Source organism: Apostichopus japonicus, chromosome 17, assembly GCF_037975245.1.
Source record: "Apostichopus japonicus isolate 1M-3 chromosome 17, ASM3797524v1, whole genome shotgun sequence".
Classification (NCBI taxonomy): Eukaryota; Metazoa; Echinodermata; class Holothuroidea; order Aspidochirotida; family Stichopodidae; genus Apostichopus; species Apostichopus japonicus.
The window spans coordinates 12,863,999-12,888,826 of NC_092577.1; the positions used below are offsets into that span (position 1 = coordinate 12,863,999).

General features: G+C 36.6%; 1 protein-coding gene and 1 long non-coding RNA gene across 2 annotated transcripts; one reads left to right on the plus strand and one right to left on the minus strand.

The window, feature by feature from the left end:
• Positions 1-475: 475 nt before the first annotated feature.
• Positions 476-18,540, minus strand: LOC139984939 (NXPE family member 3-like). Its single transcript, XM_071999088.1, has 5 exons — positions 17,527-18,540; positions 9,480-9,567; positions 3,207-3,740; positions 2,582-2,754; positions 476-2,249 (listed from the first exon to the last, which is right to left on the minus strand). The coding sequence occupies exons 1-5, from the start codon at positions 17,559-17,561 to the stop codon at positions 1,409-1,411; spliced, it is 1,671 nt and encodes a 556-aa protein (XP_071855189.1). The 5' UTR covers positions 17,562-18,540; the 3' UTR covers positions 476-1,408.
• Positions 9,482-17,601, plus strand: LOC139984940 (uncharacterized). Its single transcript, XR_011799236.1, has 3 exons — positions 9,482-11,002; positions 11,958-16,349; positions 16,759-17,601. It is a non-coding gene; the product is annotated as an uncharacterized lncRNA (long non-coding RNA).
• Positions 18,541-24,828: the final 6,288 nt, after the last annotated feature.

A 24,828-nucleotide genomic window follows, 5' to 3' on the forward strand; every position in this document is an offset into this window, starting at 1 on the left:
GCATGGAGGGCGTATCACCCTCTCAGTGTAATACGTATATGAAATTATTTCAATACAAGTAACCGCATGAGAGTAATCCGTTTGGATTATAGTTTCTTTATAAGTATCATATTTTATTATCATCCAACCTATTTCAGAATATTAGCTTGCTAAATTTTGGGCCAATACAACAGATCTTTAATACCACACTAATATGCTTAAAGTTGATTTGTCAAATGTTTTAGAAGTTTATTCAGCAGTGATATATAGATATATGAGACAATACACAATAGGCTCATAGGCAGTGTGATTACAATTTCAGTAACTACTTATTGGTTTTATTGTTGTGATACCTGTAAAATTTAGCAAATCGTATTTGCTTCAAATGAGGTTAGGTTGCCACGCTAGGGCCACACCGCAATTGTCAAAAGGCCCTTAACTCAGAAACTACATACCACATCAGGGGGGAATCACCCGATCACACAACTCGCGAACCCGACCAATGGAGACCAACAATAGTTTATCCTACTGACAGACTGACCAGTCAATGCCGCATGACCACAAAACAAAACAATTGATAACGCATCGGGAAAAATCAAGCCGTAACGAAATTTGGATATCTCAAATATATTTTAATTACTGATATCTGGTAAGGAATTATAGATATCTGGAAATGAATTAGAAATATCTGAAACTGAGTTATAGATATCTGGAAATGAATTTGAGATATCCGAAATGAATTAGAGAAATGTGTAATAATAGAATACATTTTAAAATGACGTTCCACGCGCCCTGTTATTTTCTACGCTGTGATGAATAATTAGTCGTAATTTATAAACACAATCTTCAAAAGACACTTTAAACTGAAATGTCGTAAAAAGAAAAAGAAGAGGAAGAATAATAATAGTAATAAAACAAAAGAGGAAACTGTTAACAAATAAGTTGCAAGGTCCAGATTTTAAGACTGTAAACGAACAATTTTGTCGTCAATTTAGGGTATACATCTCTCTTCAGCGCACTGTGTTGCCTTTCTTAGCGGGCGTTCCTATTCAAATGAAAAAAAGAATCTGAAATTCCCCCCACCCCATCACTTGACTATGTGTACAGTTTGGACCATCGGCGACTAAAGAACTATAGTTCCTTTTCTTCCATTTTGTTTGTGTACTATTATGTTACATTAATTTGTGTAAGACTGCACTGAATTCGGCTCCAGTCTTGTCAAAGACTTGGTATCGAATTTAGAACAACTGAATTTCACTAGGGATGACGCCTCTACTACTCTACAACCGAATATACAACACTGCTCAGATATCGTTCTAGAAATGTTTGAAAATGGAACGTCAAATTGCAAGGAATTTCAGAAATTTTAAACATTCTAAAGGTACATGTCAGAAAGGATTCGGGAATATAATTTAAGTCAAATAATACTTTAGTCCAGACAAACATAAGTCAAAAGCAAATTGACTAAATTATCAATGATTGGAAACCGTGGATGCGTAAGTGCAGGAGAGGATTGGGCTCGAGTGATATCCCAGGCATTGACATAACCAAGTGTTGCATCATCTTTAAAAATTTCTCTTAATTTCATCTCTTGTCTTTGCGTGTGCCAATCACTAGATACTAACATAATTCCTGGGTTAACGTAGTCCCTAGCATTTGTGCCTTTGACAATAAGTTTTAATCCAGGTGATCGCTTTCTCAAACGATTAATTGCCTCTTGAACACCTCTAAGTCTTTTTTCGTAGTAACGTTCTCCGGATATAGCAAAATGTGTCCAATAAGATAATAACATGACTTGATTAGCTCCTCCGGTTATGTTGTCTATTTCGTTGGCAGCGTAGTGATTATGTATTCGCTTTGTTCCTCCGTTAGGAATTCCATGGAAGTGAAAATATAGAGTTAAATCTTCTCGTTCACAGAGTAATTCACGCTTGTTGTCATCTCTAGGTGGTTGTAGTTTCTGCTCATCACATAACAGTCTCGCCTTTAAATTTGAATATAACTGTCGAGCCGTAGAATCTCCGTAAATTCGGAGCATTTTACCATGGAGGCAATAACGTGTTTCATTGTGAGTAAACGTTGCTATTTTACAATTGAATGGATGCCAAGTTTCCTCGAAGAAAAATCCGTTTGGATAAGCAGGCGGTGGACCAGATGCTTTACAGTAAGGGAGACTTTCTATAGGAACATATCCAGGTGTTTGTCTTTGGCTGTCGATTTCATCGTTGACAAGTATTGGTCCAAGGCCATGTTGAATAACTTTGCGTGTTCTACAGAAAAAATAGAAGAACATTACAATATGAATATGAAACGCCGAAAATATTTAATTACACGAAGATATAAGAAGAAAATCCAATAATGATGATAATAGTGGTCATTCATCTATCCATCCATCCGCTCACTTCATGAAGAACAACATTATGTGAAGAAAGAATAACTTTCCTTAACAAATAAAAACACGCCATACCTATAATTCATCTCGTCGCCACTCCACTCTCTCCTCTCACGACTCTCTCTCCACCCATCCTCTTCACCCCACAAGAAGGAATCAGAATAAAACTCAGCATAGGCTTAAGAGGTGAGGTTTTCTATCCATACTTACACTTCAAGAATTTTCATTCCAGTCTCATCAATTTCAGACATAAGAGCAGATAATAACGCTTTTGTATCTTTGTGGAAGGCTACCCAGTGTCTGCACGTTATGTTTTTATCTTTCGGAACATTGCAGTAAAATGGTGAATATACGTCTGGATCACTGAAGTTACAGAAAGTTGACTGACGAAAAACAAATGTATAAGAAACAAACAAGAACATTAAAGTCATTTAGGGCGCAAAGTTTGGGGTTGATATGTTGTAGCCAAATTCAGAAACAAAGAAAAGATTAATTAATGGGTGTAGCTGGTTTGCTGCGACAGTTATTTATAACTCATCCTAACTTGTCGATGGTCTGTTGGTAACCGAAATAACCAGATTCGACTTTGCATAGGTAGCCACTTGTTTACATGCATGCATCAATACTTTTCTTTCGCAAAATGATTATATGGATAACTTTTAAGTCATGTCTAACAATTGTTGCAGGATTCTTGTATGCAAAGTAGGCTAGGCATACATGAATGCCTGCAATGAACGTAAACGTGTAGTTTATCTAAAGGGTTTACGTGTTCGTATTAGTACACAGGGTGAGAAGTTGTTTTGCTTAACTGTTAAAAGATTACATTTAAACAAACCTTTGGAGGTTTTTCAAAGCATGTGACATTTTCTGCCCGCTTCACCCCAGCATCATCTATCATCTCAAATTCTCCCACGTAATTATGGGCGTAAGATCGTTCACCGTGTATAGAAGGAATGAACATTGGGATCGCCTCCGCTGGGTGAACCAGTAATACCTCGATGTACATCAAACCTTCCCATAGCAAAGGGAATGACGCCAGATAAGTACCATTTCGGTAATCGACGAACATATCCGCGACAACTGCCGCATAAGGAACTCTCGAGAACAGCTTTATCCTAAAGAAGTCTTCACCGTATAGCTTTGGTCGGTTAAGAGTATCCATGGCTTCGATTCGGATGATAATTCTGTCACATAAACCATATCGCAGTTTGGGATTTATAAGAGTAACTTTGGTAAAGTTAGGGCTGGTAACATTGTCGAAGTGAAGCGTTTTCATCGGCACTCGGTTTGTAGATTTGATTGGCTCAAAGTTAACCCTGCCAGTGACGTCAGGTGAACATGCAACAGGATGATGGGCCTTGGGTTCAAACTTGTAGAGAGAAAGAGATATAATTGTAAATAAAGACAAAACAAAGATAAGAGATGGTAATAAGTAACTGAAATGTTAAAAGTGCAAAGAATTATGAAATATTGTAGAACAAACAATGTTGACTGATTTTAATAAATACAATGAAATGAAATAAAAGTCAGTCATCTGTGTCATGATTACGTCATTTTGAAAACTTGAGGCAAATTTCATATGATAATGGGTAATATCAAGCACGATCTATCACTTAGAATTTGTCCAAATTAGAAATCTGATTTCAACAAGTATAATGTCCTAGAGCCAAGCTGGTGATTTCTCTGACCTACTGGTGGAGAGCCAGGCTGCATGCACGTGCAATATGCACCCCACCACTGCTTAACAGGGGGAAAATATTTTTCTTGTTAAGAAAGTTAGTCAACTAAGATGTATAAGTAATAGCTCACTGGTCAGACTAGGTTAGAGTTACAGCTGATACCCATTTAATTTATCTCTACCTGTAGATGAAAACTTTGAGACGTTTTTCAATGTTTTATGGCAATTATGAAGTGAGTCACACCATCATGACAAAATGAAAATAAATGGTTGTGTTTCCTTTATTGTTTGATTTTCTTTACTATGTACGAATTATTTTTACTCAAAAGAAAGCCTAATAGAGTTGATTCTGTGTACATCGACAACATAAACAAACAAAGTCACTTTAAAATTAAATACATATATTCCTGATGAGTCCCAAAGGGTCAATACCGGTGTAGCAGTACAAACTGACGCATATATCCCATATTCAGTACATACTGTCCTAGGTCCCCCTATAAACAAATTATACTGGATTTACCAGTACATTTGGTCTACCGGAGACAAAGCCAGTCTTTCAGACTTGCTGAAAATAGAACTCTTGCTTACGAAATTGAACGAAAGTTTTGCTATCTATGGCTTCTCCACTCGCTCAAATCGAGGCAGCACATACTAGTGGCATCTGAGGTAATGTCTGTAACTTACAGTATAGGATACCCTATTCCCGTGGAAAGCCCAGGCCGTTTAGTAGGTAAGATGATTTTCATCTTACGCCTATGTTAGTTTACATGTGGGAAACGCTTATCCTCTATTTGCACAGTGATTATCGCACAGTGATAGGAATATGCCATTACAAACACTAATAAAGAGTTGTAATTCAATTTTAGTGGCACTTCAGCTAGACCTACCAATTCTGCAGCCCATATATTTGTGTGTGTTTTTACGGGGGGGGGGGGGGGCAAAACAAAAATCCTATTCTCCTTGATCATGATTTTCTTATCTCTTTGAAGGTGCTTATCTTAGCATAGATGAACCAGAGAAGAGATTATGTCTAGATTCTATGGAAAAACTATCAACGTTGATGTAATAAGGTATGTTCAACAGGATGTCAAAGCGTTGTTGTCTTGTAGACCTACGAACAGGTCTCCATAGCAACTGTAACTGGGTTATGTAAACAGGTAGATTCTCAAGCTGATCAAATTGTACAAGTTGTCCACATCATGCAGCGAAGGTTAAGTTTAGTTAAAGTCACTCTGTCTGGACAAATTAAACATTTACAATTTCAAAAGTAGTCTGTATAGGCCCTAAATTTTGGCCACTTTCATGGTCGCAAGTTTTCCAAAAGTTTCTAAATGATGACACGAGATGATTGAATGTCCCAGTGAGGTGAATTTCTTCCAGGGTAGTAACAAACATACTTTAAGAATTTGACCAAAGTGAAAATCTGGCATATTTAGGGCCAACGCAACATACCTTTAAGCCACACTTTGGCATAACTGCAGAGCAACCATCAATATAGACATATACAACCACTTTCTGGGTTAGTGGTTTAAGCGATTGTGAATATATGGTACACTATGGTTTAAGTAACGTTTTCATGTATGCAAGGTATAAGTAATTGGCCTAAATCCAACCTGTTTCGATCAGATATCCCACTATTTTTTATATAGATCTGAGTACAGACTGAAGCAATGGAATAGGACAACAGTAAAGGCAAAGCATGCAACTTGTAAATGTTTTTTTTTAAAAAATTATAACCTAAATGCTGTCTTCTGCCAGTGACAGCTGCAGGATGACTATACATACTAACAATGTGTGACTTCTATTCAATGTGGCCTAACGCTAAGGCAATGCCTGACATGACTAAAGCATCAACTTCTAATTTCATTAATGAGGTGATGAGGTAAACATATATAAAAACATTTAATAATTTTCTGTTGTTAGTGCCAATAATGAATGGCATCATATCTGTTATTTATACCATGCAAATAACTGATATTGCATGGCAGAATGGTCAACAGAGCTGTGTTTGAGTAAAACTCTTTCAACTTAGTGACATAGGTTTAAAGCATACAGAATGGCCAAGAAATGAAGGTATAGGTGAGCACGGAGAAGTGTACTGTAAATCTTTGCAGGTGTAGTCCCCATTAACAAGTTTATATGTAAGTAGTTTCCGTTCCTTTATATATTTTCAAAGGTTCCACATCTGGTTCTTCAGTGGCATATAGCCAAATCATTGGAACAGACACAGTTTATATTTTCAAATAAAAGATGAGTAAATAATTAAGACCACGTTCCACAGCTAGACATCACCTATTGTATGTTTTTTTTTTTCAAAAAAAGAGTTGGACAGTTTGATATTTTTACCACAATGATCTTTCCTGTTTAGAATGTGTGAACTTATTACTACTTGGCTGTTTTGACAGGAACTTCGACAAGATAAGAGTGATAATGTATCAACTGAGTTTTGGTACCATTTCTCTGCTAGGTCCCTTGAGGAAAATTGCTAAATGTGTTTGTATTGGTGAGGGGATATTTTCTGAAACCTAAGGGAGGGTCCCCTTTTCTTTGGCTAAATAAGGCAATTTTTAGGTCTCGTGATGCAAAAGTATGTATAATAGTACTTTCTTTGAACAAGCTTATCTCTACAAGAATGACACATTTAAAGTATTTCTGGAATAACATGTGACATCAACTCTCATCTTATTGATGTCTTCCTGTCACATTGACAGGTGTTTTTCACTGTTTCTTTCCAACAGGAACAAGGACGTAGGAACCGGGGGGCTGGGGGGGGGGGCGCCAGCCCCCCCCCCCAGTGAAAAATATGGTGGGGCGAAAGTATCATTCCGCCCCCCGCTCCGCAAGTCAGAAAACCCCTTTTTCATTTCCAAATGAGAAAAAAAATCTCATTTGGAGCACCAAATTGCATCTAAGGCCAGGTGAAAATGCAATTTTTTTTACAAAATGGAGTGGGTGTTGAAGTGTGCCATATTGCACCAAATTGCATATGAGGCCACCTGGAAATGCAAAATAAGTCCAAAGGGGAGGGGGACACCCCCTCCCCTTAGACCCCTCCCCAGGCCGGCCATCAGTCTTCAGCCCCCCACTCAAAAGTACCTTCCTACGCCAATGAACAGGAAGACTACTTAGAACAAAATCTATTTATTGACCTTCCTGCTCAAACGGTACAGTCCTTTATTATTTGTTATGCAAGAACTCTTTGTTTTACAGTTCCACTCAAAGCATTATAATATTACAATAAATTTGGTAGTTTATTTGAGCCGTATAGCACGTTACATGTAAGAATACAAAATTAAGAATAACTCAGTAAATTTTGATGTGTTATTTAGAAGGATTAACTATGCTTTTGTTAAGCTTTTAATCCCTTCAATTGATATTTAAATCTCATCAGTCCCTGTCAAGGATTAAATCCCTGATTGATAAATCTATTGTTCTTCTTTTCAATTTAACCCCTCTCCTTATCAATGTTTTCTTTCCACAACTTACATAGGTTTGAACAATAAACTGCAACTTAACAATTCTTGGATACCTACGGTAGGTTTGTACCGACAGGTGTTACTCCTGTCGTTGATCATTAAATGAAGAAGCTGGTGAACGTTCTTTAATTCGGTAATATCTCGTGCTAGGGTTACATTCCAAGTGAACGACGATATAGTAAGTCTATTCTGCGATATATCAATGCAGATAACATATATTTAAAACGGTTTCCTTGAATTTGTATAGCTATCATGATGAGCAGAATGAACTAAATCATCACCTAGCACTTTGTGTCCAAGATTTTAAGTTTAAATAAGCACACGACTGGCAACGTAAATGTTGTTGAACAATCTGGTCGTCGGACTGCGTCAAATTGCAGCAAATAATGGGAGGTATTATGTTTCATTTACATCCATGGAAATTGAAATAGGAACAATATTGACACATTGTATCGCCCTGTCTTTAAGCAGTGACGCCTTGAAAAAGATGAGGGCGCTTTATTTTGTACGGCAAAAAGCCAGATCATTATGTACGTCTGCATACATACACTGTGCATTCAACTTTTAAATTGAATTTGATTTTACTCGTATTATTTTACTCGTGTACTTTTCAAAACAGAGACATGTTATGGCAACCAGAGTAGTGTGTACTATACTCCTGAATTAAGAACCAACTTTGAAAATTTGTTGTCGCCTGTAATGACTTGAGCAAGTGGAGTGTTTTATGCAACTTTTAATATCTCAGAGGCATATAACAAACTTTTTTCTTGCTTGTATTATTTTAGTGCTCCAATCTGATAGTTTCATAGCTGTCCCTAAAAAAATGCCATGAAAAGCAACCCTGGCCCCCCTCCCTATCCCTCTCTCTCTTCGTAAACACACCTACGTGTGTGTAATACTTCCCTATAAGTCTGTGCATTCAGTTATCAGTTGAATGTTAATGTTGCACAGTGATTAGTAGTTTATGTAGGATAACAGATCTCACCTTATGATGTGAGATTCCGATATGTTTCATAACGTATACATTCCGTCACAGTCATCAAAGGATGAGATGTAAGCAAGAGTAGTAGGTTGATTGTGTCGTTTTCCCTACAAAGGTTTGTCCGAACTTGGTAAGTGAGTGTCATTAGGCCTTAAACTCATAGTTGAGTAAATTAAAGCAAACATATCATGTTACTGTCCAGAAGTTATATACCTGCATAGAATCATGTAAATACTAAAATGTCCTTGGTGCTTTCAGGTTGTGAGCAGAAGAGACTGTAGGGACTTTCATGTTGGCTTATAATATATAGTTGACCAGAGAAATTGCACGTATTGCTAAGTAATAATAATAATAATAATAATAATAATAATAATGATAATAATGATGATGATGATGATGATGATGATGATGATGATGATGATGATGATGATGATGATGATGATGATGATGATGATGATGATGATGATGATGATGATGATGATGATGATGATGATGATGATGATGATGATGATGATGATGATGATGATGATGATAATGATAATAATAATAATGATAATGATAATAATAATAATAATAATAATAATAATAATAATAATAATAATAATAATAATAATTAGCAATTATATTTACGACGCTTAAGCGACCACAAATGTGCGCGAAGTCCGCAAGAGCTTATGGATTACAAATTAAACGACGGGTGGCTTTCAATGCAGCATTTGATCTCAATTTTTTAATCTTGTCAAATTAGAAAGTCATTTCAAATGCGTTAACCGTATATTGCTCTTGGATATATATATATATATATATATATATATATGTATATATATATATATATATATGTTTATATATATATATAGATATATATATATATATATATATGTTATATAATATAATATAATATAATATGATATAATATAATATAATATAATATAATAAAATAATAATAATAACAATTTTGTGTAACAGATTTACCGTATTTGCAGCTGCCACTTTAGGAGGTTTGAACACGTCAGCTACTTTTCTGTCTATCAAAGCTCCTCCATTAGAAATTCCTGTGTCACTTTGAATAATCAAGACAAATCAGGCTGAAAGCAGCCTTAAAAATGTTAACAGCGGCTTACGAATGTACATATTGTTTGCAATGGTATACACACGACTGTAATGATACTGTTACGATATACCGTAAGGAGCACACCTTTATGCCATGTATTAGGCCATTGAATAACACGGTTTAACACCTATTTTGTAAGCAGATGGTAATTGCAGACACCCAGCCTGACACTGGCGTATACTAGCCTCAGTCCGTTTAGTTCTTTACGGGCTGGTACTTAGTTTGTTTGGGTATAGAACTAAGCGACTGTGTGGTGATTTTGGTTGATAGCTAGTCTCACAATACAACGCCCGGTCATGAATTGGTTGTCTTGTTTAAAAGCAAAAATCAAGCCGCGTGTAGCTTACTGAGCAGCGGGAGGAGGGGATGTGGAATTTGCAAATAAAGTATCATTTATGCTGAATGTTATGCTGTTAATATCCCATTCGAATTAATTTGGAACTGGCTTCTTACTTCTGGTACAGATAACCACATATTTGCTTTTCTTTACTTCTAGTACTCTTAGTCTTATTTAATGTGAAATAACAAATCTTTACCTTCTTTATCACACTTTTGGAGAATACAAATATGTGAACTGTAAACCAACAATAAATTGAAAGCAAAAACTGCAACAAACCGTTGTCAGTGTGTTAATGCAGGACTATAAAACAATATAAGTATTAACTCTAATGAACACATTATAACAATAGCATGCGGTACAAAATCACAAAATTATTACATATGATACCAAATATTGATGTATTTTTTCCGTTTAATAGGTGAATGAAACAATCACGTTTAACCAAGGAATCAGTTTGAGAAACGTTACATTCTTTGTGCTTTCAATACCCCTTGATCATTTTCGCTTGTTTTTCTGCAAATGCTTTTACTTTTGTCAAGATGATATTTCTACATTTCATTTCCGTTTTATTGAAAAATAATGCACAACTTGCAGAGTAATGGTAAATTATTGCATACTTTATTTAGAGGCCGATGGTTAACATAAAATGTTAGTTCAGGTTACGGGAGTGATTTTCACCATAATTATTATTAGTAGTATTATTTTGTTTGATCTGATCCTTGAAACAGTATTCATTACATTACAAGTGGATGAACAATTTTAATGTAGTTCATTCAGATGTCATCCAATAAATTAAGGTATATGTGCTTATGATGTTGTAATATGAAGTGATAACATGCACAGATGATAACGCACAAATTAATACTCAGCTTTATGTAGTGCATCGCACAGGGAGCCATGCGTTGGTTGTTCATTTGTCCTTTTCGGCGTTCGTTGCTGTACCCATTACACATTATCATTACAACGACCACCAACAAATTTAACGCTCTGTAGAAATGTAAAGTTTTATTGCCGAAGATGATGCTTTTTTAAGACTTAATTGAGGTAATTATTGTAAATTATATTTAACCTTTGGCTCATGTTAGGATAGAGAAATTTTAGTGAGTTTTCAACCCACAATTGATATTTTTGTTTGTACAACGTGGACCTATTCTCAGCGTGGGTTAGCCTATCGTGATATCGTGAGGAAAGCCTAGGTTTATTGTTCTCGAGAATGCATCACGATGGTATGCAAGTTCAGTTTGAGTATTTTCTAAAGCGTAGTTAAGTTTTGTACTCTTAAAATATATTATTATAAGATCACATGCCTTGTTATTGTTGTATTCGAGGGAATCGTGTTATTCGTGTGTTCATTGTCTAGGCTAAGCGTGCCTTACGGTGATTTGTTAAGTGTGTATAAAGTATTTTCGTATTATATTCCGATAGAGCGCCCTCTCATAACAAGCAAGATTGCTGCGCCCTTACTATCGTTGAATATATGTGTGTGTAATAGGCAAGCCACCCGAGTGAGCTTGAGTAACATTATCTAATTATTCATTAAGGTATCTTCTTTCTATATTCACCACTTTATGTGTTAACCAGCACTGATTAAGATTAAATTCACCTCTGTTGATATTGGTTTTGAACAGAACTCTTGCTGCTGTAGTTACCACAATTAGTTGTTCAACGATGTATTCTGTAATAAGTAACATGTTCTGTGTACGGGGAACTGGTTGAGATGTAATTGACTAGATTAGTTGTGTTATTGTTTATTAGTGTAATGCCCTGCCCAGAAATGGACGGAGAGATTGTAAGGCAGACGTGCCAAGATTTAAATGTCGCAATCTCCTTATTACTATTATGTGTTAAGTCTAGTGGTGCTCCCAGTTCTTCCCTTGTCATTGTAGTCATTCAGACAGCGTAGAAACCAGCCTAATTGGGTCACAGAAAGTAGGGTTAGTCTGGTTCACAATTTAAGTGACTTTATTTTTATGTTTTGTTCTTTTTTATTATCTTTCAGGAAAACCACCTGAAGGTGCTGCACCGTCCTTTTTTGTTTATGTAGTCATTTAAAATAATCTCGAACATGCTATGTGAGAGAAGAAGTAATTAACACCTGAGCCACCAGAACAAGCGTTGGTAGAAATAAGCACTCTCTCCTGCCTATTTATTACCTGCGTGTCCTCACATTTAGCAACGCTTTAAACTTAAAATCTTTTCGAATTATAAATTACTTAAGGCCATATATCCTGATGTAACAGAAGGTATTAAAATAGTCGATTGTTTTGGCTTTTAAAAGTCACAACCGTGTTAATTCCGCCAATTTTTTTTTTTCTTTACATTTACTGTTGAATTCTGGAAGTGGTAGTTACTTATGAAATATTGATATACACTGTATGTACTATCGCAAAGGGAAACAAAATCTATGCACAAATGTTCATATTTTTGTTAGCGTAGCTAGTAAAACGAAAACAATCCATATAACGTGATATTTTCGAAAACAAATTTATCAGCCGTAAAAATAGTTGAAAAGTCATTTCGCATTTCTGTCCCATTCTGATCTATCATGTTGTTTTCTTAGGTTTTGTTGTCTTAAAGTTTCCTTTCTTAGCATTTCATGACCCACATCTTTACTGTGTTTTTGTTATAAATATTAATGGCTAAATGATTTTATTTTTGTATACTTACTCATAGCTTTATTACAATAAAGCTACAGTTCATGAGGATAACAGTACCACTGGTTTAGATGGTATGAGCTTAATATACCAAATGTAAATTGTGTAAGAACCCTCTAAGACAAGGTTGTAAATTCCAAAACTGTAGGTAACATTTATAGCTAAAGTGCATTGTACGGTTGTCTGATGGTGGAAGCAGCATCTAAAATATGACCGCCCTCAAAAAAAGTATTTACATAAGACAACATTCATCACTTTCAGTCAAAGATTTGCAATGCTTTCAGAAACAGTTTTTTTTCGAACAATACAACATGCATGCAGGATTGATAAATTGCTACATCTGGTTAACGTCATACGTAGATAAAGATTGACAATTTCTGAAACGACCTTTGCAAAAACCGCAAAAGCTCAGCTGCCCACTATAATGGAAATGAGTTGCATATTTTTTTATAATATAAACCCGTAAGAGCTTATAGTACTTGTACAAATATGATTCTAATATTATCTTATGTAATGTGAGCAGTGCGTTTTGATTCCAGCATAGCCACATACATACCTGTAGTTTTAAGAAACTATGTGACAGATTTGGAATACATTTTTGGGGGCATAGCAATGACATTTTTATGAACAATTTAGTGATCGGTGAACTTGGTTATAAGGGGACATAAACTAAGCGCGGGTGGTTAAAATATAGTGCAAAAAGAATATCACTGCATAAGAGGATATTTATTACAGTGCAAAAGGGTTTTCACTGTAGCAAAGAATGTTTAGGAGTTAGGACAATAAGAATGAATTGTCACTACAGCACAGATGTTTATGGCAGTGCACACGGAATATCACTGCTGCACATGATGCTTAGAATAGTGCAAAGAAATGTTGAACGGGTTGTTTATAACAGTGGAAAGGAATGTCACTGCAGCACAGAGTGTTTAGAACAGTGCACAAGGGATGTCACTGCAGCGCATGATGTTTAGAACAATGGAAAGGTATGTCACTGCAGCACAGGATGTGAGAACAGTGAAAAGTAATATCACTGCTGCACAGGGTGCTTATAACAGTGCAAAAGGTGGGTCACTGCAGCATAGAATGTTTATAACAGTACACAAGGAATGTCACTCTTGCACGGGTTGTTTATAACAGTGGAAAGGAATGTCACTGCAGCACAGAGTGTTTATAACAGTGCACACGGAATGTCACTGCTGCTCAGGATGTTTATATCAGTGGAAAGGTATGTAACTGCAGCACAGGGTTTTAGAACAGTGGAAAGAAAAATTAGTCACTGCAGCACAGGATGTTAGAACAGTAGAATGGTATGTCACTGTAGCACAGAATGTTTATAACAGTACGCAATGAATTTCACTGCTGCATGGGATAATTATAACAGTGGAAAGGAATGCCACTGCAGCACAGGGTGTTTAGAGCAGTGCAAAATGTGGGTCATTCCAGCACATAATTTTTATAACAGTGCGCAAGGAATGTCACTGCAGCACATGATGCATAGAACAGTCGAAAGGAATGTCACTGCAGCACAGAATTTTTAGAACAGTTGAAATGGAAAGTCAATGCAGCACAGGGTGTTTATAACACTGGAAAGGAATGTCACTACATCACAGGATATTTAGAACAGTGGAAAGGAATGTCACTGCAGCACAGGGTGTCTAGAACAGTGCAAAAGGAATGTCACTGCAGCACAGGATATTTAGTAAAGTGGGAAGCACACGTTCAATACAATAGATTATTCGCTATACCAATCAACATGGTTTAAACATTCTACCAGCTCTTACAGCTCTCTATCTCAGGATTAGCATTTTCGTGCTTTAAATTCGATGCAAGAGAACAAAAAGTCTTTGAAACGCTACACCTTTCGGGGGCTTTGACTTCTGGACCAAGTAGGTTGTTAGTTTAAAGTAAGAGTACGTTGTCACTTTACTGGTTTATATTTTTAAAACGTTACAGAGGAAGCCCCAAAGTGCCCTATCCGTGTGTCTAGAGCTTCCGAATATAAAAACATGCTCACCTTAGCACAAACCATAATTGTGCATGAGAGAATATAGAAGCTCCTTCGGCCGCCGTTTGTATTGCTGCAAGGCTCATTAAACACCACTCCCTCAGACCCAGAAACCTAACGAAACTATCCCGATGCCCATTAAAATGTTAAATCAGAAGAAGTCCTGTCCAACGAAAAAGACCCCGTGGCCACATCCGTATATGTATTAGGGCCAATATATTAAATTGCTCACGGAAGCTGCCCAAACCATGGGTGTGGTTGGGTGAATACGTGCTCTACTATTAGAGCCATAATTAACTTGCTGCACTGCGGTTGCAAATAAGCAAAGAAATCTTTAAAATAAATATTTGACAAATAAATGTTACTGTATGTAGCAGAGAACTGGTTTTTATTAGTAGACGGCTTATTTTTTAAAGAAATATCCAATATTCGAATAACACTTAGCATAGCCAGTTTGCCTGAGAGTTACAAGCAAACATGAAATTCAGGTTTATTTTAAAGGTTTGCAATGTATAGGGCTGATCTCTTCATATCAGGATCTTTTCAATTTTAAAAACTTTGTGTGAAAATTATGAATGCTTGCACGTCCTCTAAACGTAAATTATATTGGAAGGACTTGACAAATGTGTTCCCTTGAATGTCGATAAAATTAAAAGGTAACACCAGTCATGTAACTAAAAAAAATAAGTGAAAATTGGAAGAAAAAAAACTAATGAATTGTCGTTTGGGATCAAAATGGACCGAACGTGTTTGGTTTCGAAATGTGTATTTGTATACAAAATGTATACTTCGAAATGAATTCTTTATTTTTCAAATTCTTCATTCGGGTTAAGTAAGGGTTCAAAATTAGGCGTGGGGAAGAGGATGGAACTATATGTAATGAATGCTTCTATACAACTATAAAATCTTACCATTGGCTTTCCTACTAGTAAAGCCCGGTTATATAATGCTCGTTCCTTGTTCTTGCACCATTGACTTGAATTATTTGTTATTTTCTCATGGAAGTGTAATTTACAAACACGTTTAGGCTGCGCCACCGTCTTTTTGAATTGCTCACTGGTTGTACTCAATTGTATATAGCGCCATTACATCAAACAGATGGTATAACGGTAAATCTCTCTCTATGACACTGTCAAATCCAACTTCATATAATAGTAGTCTAAACTTAAGCCAGACAAGTTTAGGTTACTTGAAAAAAAAGTTACATTCTTCTCGTATTCGATGAGTTATTGCGTAAATAATGGGAATGGCTGCGAGTAGTTTAAGCTGATTTGACACACGTTTACCAGTTTCCCGCCAATTATAGTACACCTTTTCAAGTTTCCACCGTATCAACATCATATTTGATGCAGGCTGCCTTGCCAAGATGTTGTTTAATTAACGTTATGGTGAAAAAGAAGCATAACATCCTTGATAAGAATGTAAATATCAAAACATATTGTTCCGGGCCTTTGTAGAACTAGAAAAATGAAACTAAAACTGATAGTACAAAATACAGATATATCGTTTTATATTAAACAACACAAATGAACAAAGATTACAAGGATTTGACCCTTTTTTTTACAGCTTTTGGAGAATTTGCAAGACTGAGTAGCTTAACTCTTGATGGGATTTTTTTTTTTTATAAAGCTTTGGATTAACATCTGGAAGCAATGGTGCTCTTACTTCGTAATCGCAAAGGGGTTCACAAAATTTTACATTCATAACGAGCTACTGTCGTTGGAAGTTTGTGAGTTTAATTTATCTTTGAAAGTTTTGCAGGCATATTATATTATATATTATATCTGGTAGAAGTTTCTGTAATTGGCTAATTCCTCACTCAATTCCTGCTATACGCTGTCAAGTGAACTGCTTCGATCTCAACCCCACCTCATCACTCTCTTTCCTTCCCCAATCACATAAATGACGAAAATTTAATACATTTACTCTTTAATTGCATAGTTGTTACTACGGTCATGGCATATGAGTCTTCTGAAAGAATTTTCAGAACAATAAAAAAAAACAGAAATTTAAATAAGGTAAACTTGTGTGTTCATTGTTTGTAATCCTAACACAGCTAGTACAGAAAATTTGAAGATCATATGTATATAGTTATATTATTACAATGAACTACAGTATGGTTTTGATTTTCAATGCAGGTCATTGTTGAACGCAGGAGAGCAGTATTGCAGTGTTTGCCATTGTACCTTAAAGAAACGTCTTTTTATAAGGACTTGTATGTATTTATTTTTCCAAATTTTGATTCCCTACCAGAGATTAAACCTATGCAATCATGCTGTGTCAGGCATGTGTGTTAGTGACGCTGCTTATAACCACCTTATCTAAACAGTACAAAATTGGATGAATTTCATACTCGTGAGTTACCTTAGTGAATAGATAAAGCCTATTGATTATTTTAAGTGGCCAAAGGAAGGGCATTTTAGGTCAAAAGGGTTAAACGAACCTTGCAACTATGCTAACTTAGCAGTTCCAACTTAGATAAATGCTATGGGGCAGTGAGTCAATAAATTGCACTGAGTTTGTTAGAAATTAAGGTCATTTAAGGGCAACATGGGCTTAAGTGAAAACAAGCAGTGGCTATTTGTCCTAACTTAAAATCTAAAAAACAATTATAAATGCAAGGAATAAAATATATATTGCTTCCTTGTTTAATAGAAGACTGGGCACCCAGAATATGTAGTCATGTGAAATGTGACAAGGATGGTCTTCTTCTGTTTTTATATTGCCGAGAATCGATATTCTGTGTTGCTACCGGAGATTATCCTTTTTCGAGTAAACTAGGGCCCCAAAAGAGAGAATCTGCTTTTACCAGCGAGAGCTATTACAGCACGGCCCCAAACATCAGCCCCAAAGGGCCCAGCCTACATAGTGTTAGTCACGTTACAAATTAGAATTATCAAACATACCAATGACAGCAACTCCATCCTGTAGGGCACTCCATCCCATATGATATGCAAATGAAGAGATACGAGAATGAAAATTAAACGTGACCAGTGGTAGTGGGAGTGAAGGAACGCAGAAAATAGTCATCATCGGCAGCATTTAAGAACCTGTTAATAATGAACCTGTTAATGCATGATAGTCATTGAAGAAAAAAATAAGAATATGCAAGGGGGCAACAACGGACAATGGAGTTTATTCGGAAAGTAAAATGTTGTTTATAGTTACTTTGTGGTATAGTACTGTAAATGTTCCATGCCTTAATTTCCAAACTTTGGAACATGAAAGGCGTCAACAAGAACACAATGAAAAATGGTTCTAAGTTAAGACGAGATTTTCGCCCAGCTTATAATAATTATAGTTGAACTAACTTCTAACTGTATTTACATATATTGTGTGTTTAGAGAAGCTTAACTTTCATTCAGAAAAAAATATAGCTTTTTGCAACTCTGATCTGTATTGCTGATTGTTTGTATATTATTATCTGTATGCAAGTAGACAAAAAGGGACATCAGAACAAGTTAGTTCTAAATAGGAAGGAGGTGAACCACAATGTCCAAACCTTCAACACTGTTGTATATGTTGAACAGGCTGTACATTGGAATAATTTGCATTCATGTGTAGTCTTGCCACTTGCAATCTTGCCATTGACAACTTGCCTTACATTCATACATTTCTTTTAACTTTAGGTAACTATTTTTTATCGGCATAGTCTATTTGCTAATTTTGTTCTTAATTTAAAGTACGACCTGGTGAGTTGTAATGTCATTTTGGGAACTCAAATGAATGCTTAATCAGTTATCTATATGTATGCGCATATAACTGGAAATTCTGATTTTTTTAAACCTTTCTGGACGCAAGCAGCCAACAAAATAACACCCTAAATTGATTTTATATAGGAAGAAACTGACCACAAACATTCATGTTATCCATTGTAATCTTGTCATTGCAAACTTTCATGCCTTCGGATCGCTCATTAATCTAAAGTTGCAAAATAATTAAACCCGATCCCTGTCCCCTGCCTGCCAGGGTGGGGTTTTCAAAATTCTTGACACAATGAGGAGTCATCACCTCTCTGTTAGTGATACAGACTTATTTTACTATGTGATTCCCCAAGACTGCTACAGCTATAGCAGTATAGATTGTTTGTATCTATTGTATGTATGTATTTAAGATCCTCCTGCAAGCAGGAACTCGCGAAGAAGCCTCATTGGCTTATCAAAGCCGCAAGCTGACCGAAGTCCGTCTCTTACATTTATATTTAATGTCCATTAGTGCTGTGCCGTTTACACGTTTAAATGTGTAAACGAACGAAACATCGTTTAAACGTTTAATAAAACCTGATGAACGTTTAAACGAAACTATGATATCAACTGAAAATTAAATTATTGGCAAAAATCGCGTATCAATTCCCGTGTTTATTTTGTCTACTACGCGAAATAACAACACAACTTACGATCAGTCGAATCATAAACCGCGAACGTAATCCTACTTTTGTCCCCCCCCCCTCCATGTATCTGGCGACATGAATGGCTTAAACTTGAACGCTGTTATCCTTTTGTGAAAACTTCCTGATTCGCGGCACAAGTGTACTTTATATCGAGCCGACAGCGGCGGCGCAGATAATCCAGTCAATGCATGTTCGATCGAAATAATTACAATCCCTGTCCTTCACGTTGAACTCTCCGACCAGACAATACCGGGTCGAATACTCGACTTGGTATTAGTTATTCAAATACATGATCAAAGGAAATGTATCCACTGGAGATCGTAAAAAAACTCTGAAAATCAGTAGAGAAATTACCAATTGTGTACGAAAAGTAAGTTCAGTCCTTTCAAATTTTACGAAAGATCCAGCAAAACACTTTCGAAAAATTCACGCAAAACTGGCATATCGTGCTACATGCAACTAATGTCATGTTAACAAGGCTCTACAGTAGTACACCCATTTATGAATAAACCGTAAGACCACATCTGGTGTTAAGCGGGGGGAAAAGAAAGTATTTTCTAGAATTTCCAAAAATACAGAAAAAATAATGTTCTTCCATAGTTAAGTGTATAGCAAATAGCCTAACCACCTCGTCTGTTACGGACCTCACGTAACTACAAAAACACAACTAATTGTATTTTGCGAACTTGACGTTTTCTACAAGAACATAGAAATAATTTTAAGCATTAGTTAATCATGCCGTGTGGCCTAAAACATATTTTATTACAAGGTTTACTTTCATAAAGATGGCCATAGCTAAAATTGAAAATTCATAATCATGGACATTGTCCATGATTATGAATTTTCAATTTTCAACAACTCTGTAACAGGACGACATACATTAATATTGGAGTGACTCGAACCGGGGACCTTATGATAAGGCACCGGCGTTAACCACTGAGCTAACACTCCACGAATGGTACTTAAATACAAACGATCCCCACTTACCACGAACCCTACTTACATACACAATCTGGATTGTGTATGGACTCGCGCAGTTGTGACTTTTTCAATTTGGAAGGGGATTATTATGGAGAGTTGCGAGTGTTGTGACTATTTGCTAATGTGAATCAGATTCCTACATTGCCTTAACTTTACTAGACCTGCTGAGTTCGACAATAGTTTAATACATGTTTTGTACACTTTTCCAACCCCCCCCCCCTCCCCTCACAGTAACCACATAATATCCTGGTATGACAGGTGTCATACACTTGGTATATCTCCATTATCAGTAGATTTTCTTCTCATTATAGAAATAAAAGAAAAATGTCAACCTGTTTTCAACTGCTGTAATTTATTATTTTCTTTTATTCAAATGGATGTAAATGTTACTTGTAGATATTTTTTTTAAATAAAATATTTAAAAAGTATATATCTGTTTTGTAATAACTTGAATGTTTAATTTAAGTAACTCGATTAAACTGAGGTAACCTGCTGCATGGGACCTTCAGTTAAGTCAACAGTTCAAAGTTAAGTTCACTTAAGTTGAAATATCGAGCTATAAATACTGCAGTGAATATAATTAAGATAACATAAAAACAACGGTAGCTCTTGCTTGTTTACATGCGTTGTATGATATAAATGATAAATACCGATATGAATGATACATACTGATATGAATGATATGAACAAACTGAGGTAACCTGCTGCATGGGACCTTCAGTTAAGTCAACAGTTCAAAGTTAAGTTTAGCTAAGTAAAAATATCGAGCTATAACTACTGCAGTGAATATAATTAAGATAACATAAAAACAACGGTAGCTCTTGCTTGTTTACATGCGTTGTATGATATAAATGATAAATACTGATATGAATGATATATACTGATATGAATGATATGAACAAACTGAGGTAACCTGCTGCATGGGACCTTCAGTTAAGTCAACAGTTCAAAGTTAAGTTTAGCTAAGTAAAAATATCGAGCTATAACTACTTCAGTAAATATAATTAAGATAACATAAAAACAACAGTAGCTCTTGCTTGTTTACATGCGTTGTATGATATGAATGATAAATACTGATATGAATGATAAATAATCTGTAGTTTTAACTGGTTGTTCTTAGTTGACAAACAAGTCATGTATTTGAAGGGTTTGCAAGTCGCTTGCTACTTCCTCAAACTTGAATAAGTAGCCCATCATAACGTTCATAAGAGAAGTGATCATAACTAGAAAGATATTTCAGTTGATTGAACACAAAAGTCCCCATACAGCAGGTTACCTCATTTGTTTTAAGTTATCCTCACTTGTTAGATTTTACAGTGAACTTCTCTTCTATCGGTAATTGGAATACACAGACATCATAATAGATATTAGTGTGCTACTTAAAGTGCAATACATTAACTTTCCAATATAAATTGAAGTCACATTAAACTAAGACCTTGGTAATGATCAGACGGTCTTCTTTATGTACAGCTATATCAATTGCTATCAAAGTGTTTTCATTTTGTGATATTTAACAGGAGATACTAAACACTTCTTTATCATATGCCATCAAAACAGATAGGTTTATCTTAAACATATTTGCAATAATTAACAATGGACGTTCATCAACTTGAAAGCACACAAAGGTCACAGCCATAACATTTGCACGCAATATTTTGGCAAACATACTTCAATTATTGTTAGCAATGTAATTAACCATTAACTGCTTCAATTGATCAAATAATTGGTCAACGCTTTAGTTTATAGCTCATTGAGGAACAAAACTCTATGTCGTGCACGCCTTAGAGAAGCGATCATATGCTCTGCTTTTAATGGTTCATGCACAGAATGCCAGCACATGCAAGCTACTTCGCACGACGGTGCAACAATAACCCTTACAGCGATTTGATACTCATTAAAACCATCTTGCTACACCGAAAACAATGACTGTTACAAATAACGCCTTCGTTATCGAAACGAGAGACAGACGCGATCCGTATCTTATGGTCAAAATTTCTTTAACTGACACATCATAGAAGCTGTCAAAACATCAGTTTAGCTCAAATATTGTTAAAAATACATCGATCGAAATGATTTATAATTCACAGCGTTGTAGGCATGGCCAACACGGTTGCTTAACTTTTTGGAAAATAATTTTCTGTGTTCCTAGGTGATGTAAAATCAAACATTAAGATAGCTACGCCCATGGTTCGCACTGACAACAATTTAGATTAACATATTTTGTATTCGAAAATTTTTCTTCTGTCAGACCCCTCAGATTGCAGGAAACGGCACTTCCCGTGCATTATGGCAGAAAGCAACACCCCTAAAATTGATAAAAATTTCCGGCAATTTTTTATTTTGGGAAATATTCTCGAAGGAAGTGATCGCCATTTATTCCTAAGTTTACCAATTCCTCGTCTCCCAGAAGCGCCCAAAATTTAAGATATCGAAACATTTTCGTGTTGGCTGATCCATGATCACCGCCCATCAAGAGCGGCGGAAGCACTTTTAATCTGGGGGGGGGGGCACCGACATCAAAGGGCACTTTGCAGCAATTCGATTGGACTGATGCAGCCTTATATTTAGTACCCTTTATAACTCTTATTGTATTATCTTATCTGTGTACACACATCACTCCATCAACGCCCCCCCCCCCCTCTCAAGGAAAATATGCATACTAGCACTGCAATATCCAATGTGCAAATTGGGAAACAAGGAACAAGTTTTCTTTTGAGACAAAATGAGGCGAAATCATGCTAATTGCTAATGTAAGAATCTTCCGAATTAGAGTTTATTTCTTGTTAATATATTAACAAATTTGTTTCATTCGAAATAGCTTTGAGTGTGACCCATAGAAATTCACTAAGAGTCAGAGGCGTAGCCAGGAGTTGCAAAGTTGTATGCACGACTATCTGAGCGGAGCGCCACCATCGGTTGGCGCGGAGCGTAGTAGAAAATTTTTGGTTTTACAAACCCCTCAGATGGCCGGAAAAAGGCCCTTCCCGAGTGTTCATTCTGGTTCCCTGGCCTCTTGCTAACTTGAGACACCTCAATTTTTATGTAGAAAATGGGCACATTTTTAACCTGGGGAAAAGTGGGGGGCACGTGCCCCCCGGTTCCGCCGCCCTTGCCGCCCATGCCCGTGAGAAGTGGTGACTGGGTGAAGAAAAAGCCATGCCGTTTGAAAACATGGACAGAAAAAGTGAAAGTAGCGAAACCTAAGGTAAAACGTGCGATAACGAAGTGATTATTTTCCAGGTTAATTGAGACTGTATCAAATGCGAGCTTAGGACAAACATATTTAAAGGTAATGGCATTACTAATCCCGATATGTCGTATTTGAGGTGTGTGGAAAATCCGCAACGACCATCAAAGAGCAATTGAATATTTAGTCTACTTTTCGATTTCGAAAACACTTTTTTTTTTAAATTATGACAAAATTTTATGACACCTTTGACAATTTTTTTTTGGGGGGGATGTGCCCCCCGGGCCCCAATGGGCACGACGCCACTGACCCCAGGGCCTCAGATATAGGCCTATTGCAGGGGTGGGCAACCTTTTGAATGAATGGGCCAGATTTTAGGAGTGAAAAAAGACAGGGCGCACCTAACCAACGGCCTTCTGCTGATTTCAAACCTTTGATTCCGAGGACGTTCAAGCAATAGGTGTGTGTACTTAATCTGTGATCACAAAACCATAATGTCAATACAGTCCAGTTGATAATTAATGGTGATAATAGACCAACCTGATAGCATCATAAGTGCAGATAAATTCTAAGCAGCTAGCTCGTTTTTGGTGATGATGCAATATAGATTGATTTTTTTCTTTTTCTTGAGACATCTCACGGGCCGCAAAAAAAATCACTGGAGGGCCGCATGTGGCCCGCAGGTTGCCCACCCCTGGTCTATAGGAACGATGTCCCAAACTTTCCCCGGACATATAGGCGAAGGAAGCTATCCGCCGCGACTGCATGTGAGTTTCTCGACTTTCCGTCCTGGGAGTCATACCACAAAATGGTTCATTTCCTCAAACGCCATTATTAATAATTTAAATAACTAACTAATAAGGCACAGCCCATATCCGAGTTCGTATAGCGAGCTTAGCGCAAATTTGGCGCCAGCATGTTAAACCAGGTTGCTAGGTCTACGAGAATACATTTACATGAAATTTGAAAACAAGGATAGCAAGACAAACAACTTTTATTATGTTTTCAGGACCTCACACATGCGCATGTATCGTCAGACTTAGAATAGGTCCCATGTGAGTGGTGGCTAAAGTGATGAAAGCATGAAAATAAATCAGTGGTTGTTCGTTGGAGTCCTCAAGCAAGTTACCTCGGTTGCTAGGTGGATTTGCATCTGGTTATCGGGTGAATTCTGGTCGGAGCGTACTATGTAACCACCATGTACCCAGGGACGTAGCTAAGGCCTGATGATTGGGGGGGGGGGCGGGTGTAGTGGCTGAAAATCGGTTTTGAAGCCAGAAAATTCCAACTGCTGCTTTGTACCCCCCACCCTCCCGCTACTTGTCAACGATACGGTCAGTGTCAGTCAGAAAACCCAATCTTTCGCGACTGCACTTCTGTTACGAACTTGTTGCGATACATTTGTACCCACTGGCACTCATTTCAAAAACTTATTGGCCCCCCCCCCCACCCCAACCAAATATTTTTGTGAAATTCGGGCAATATGCTGATAGCTTTTTTGATAATTTGCAATGTGTTTTTCAGTGGTTGAACTGATTATTATTACCCAACAATTATCACCAATACGGAAGGGTAATAAGACGGAAAATGATTGTATGCTATTTGCATGCGATGTAAAAACCGATGCATGCCTGTATGACATGCACATGA

Bases quoted from the DNA above. Each gene is read 5' to 3' on its own strand.
- LOC139984939 (XM_071999088.1), bottom strand. From the start codon at position 17,561: ATGGAGTGCCCTACAGGATGGAGTTGCTGTCATTG. The intron at 9,568-17,526 runs GTATGTTTGATA...GATTATTCAAAG, and splicing joins GGATGGAGTTGCTGTCATTG to TGACACAGGAATTTCTAATG. The intron at 2,250-2,581 runs GTAAGTATGGAT...TTTTTTCTGTAG, and splicing joins GGAATGAAAATTCTTGAAGT to AACACGCAAAGTTATTCAAC.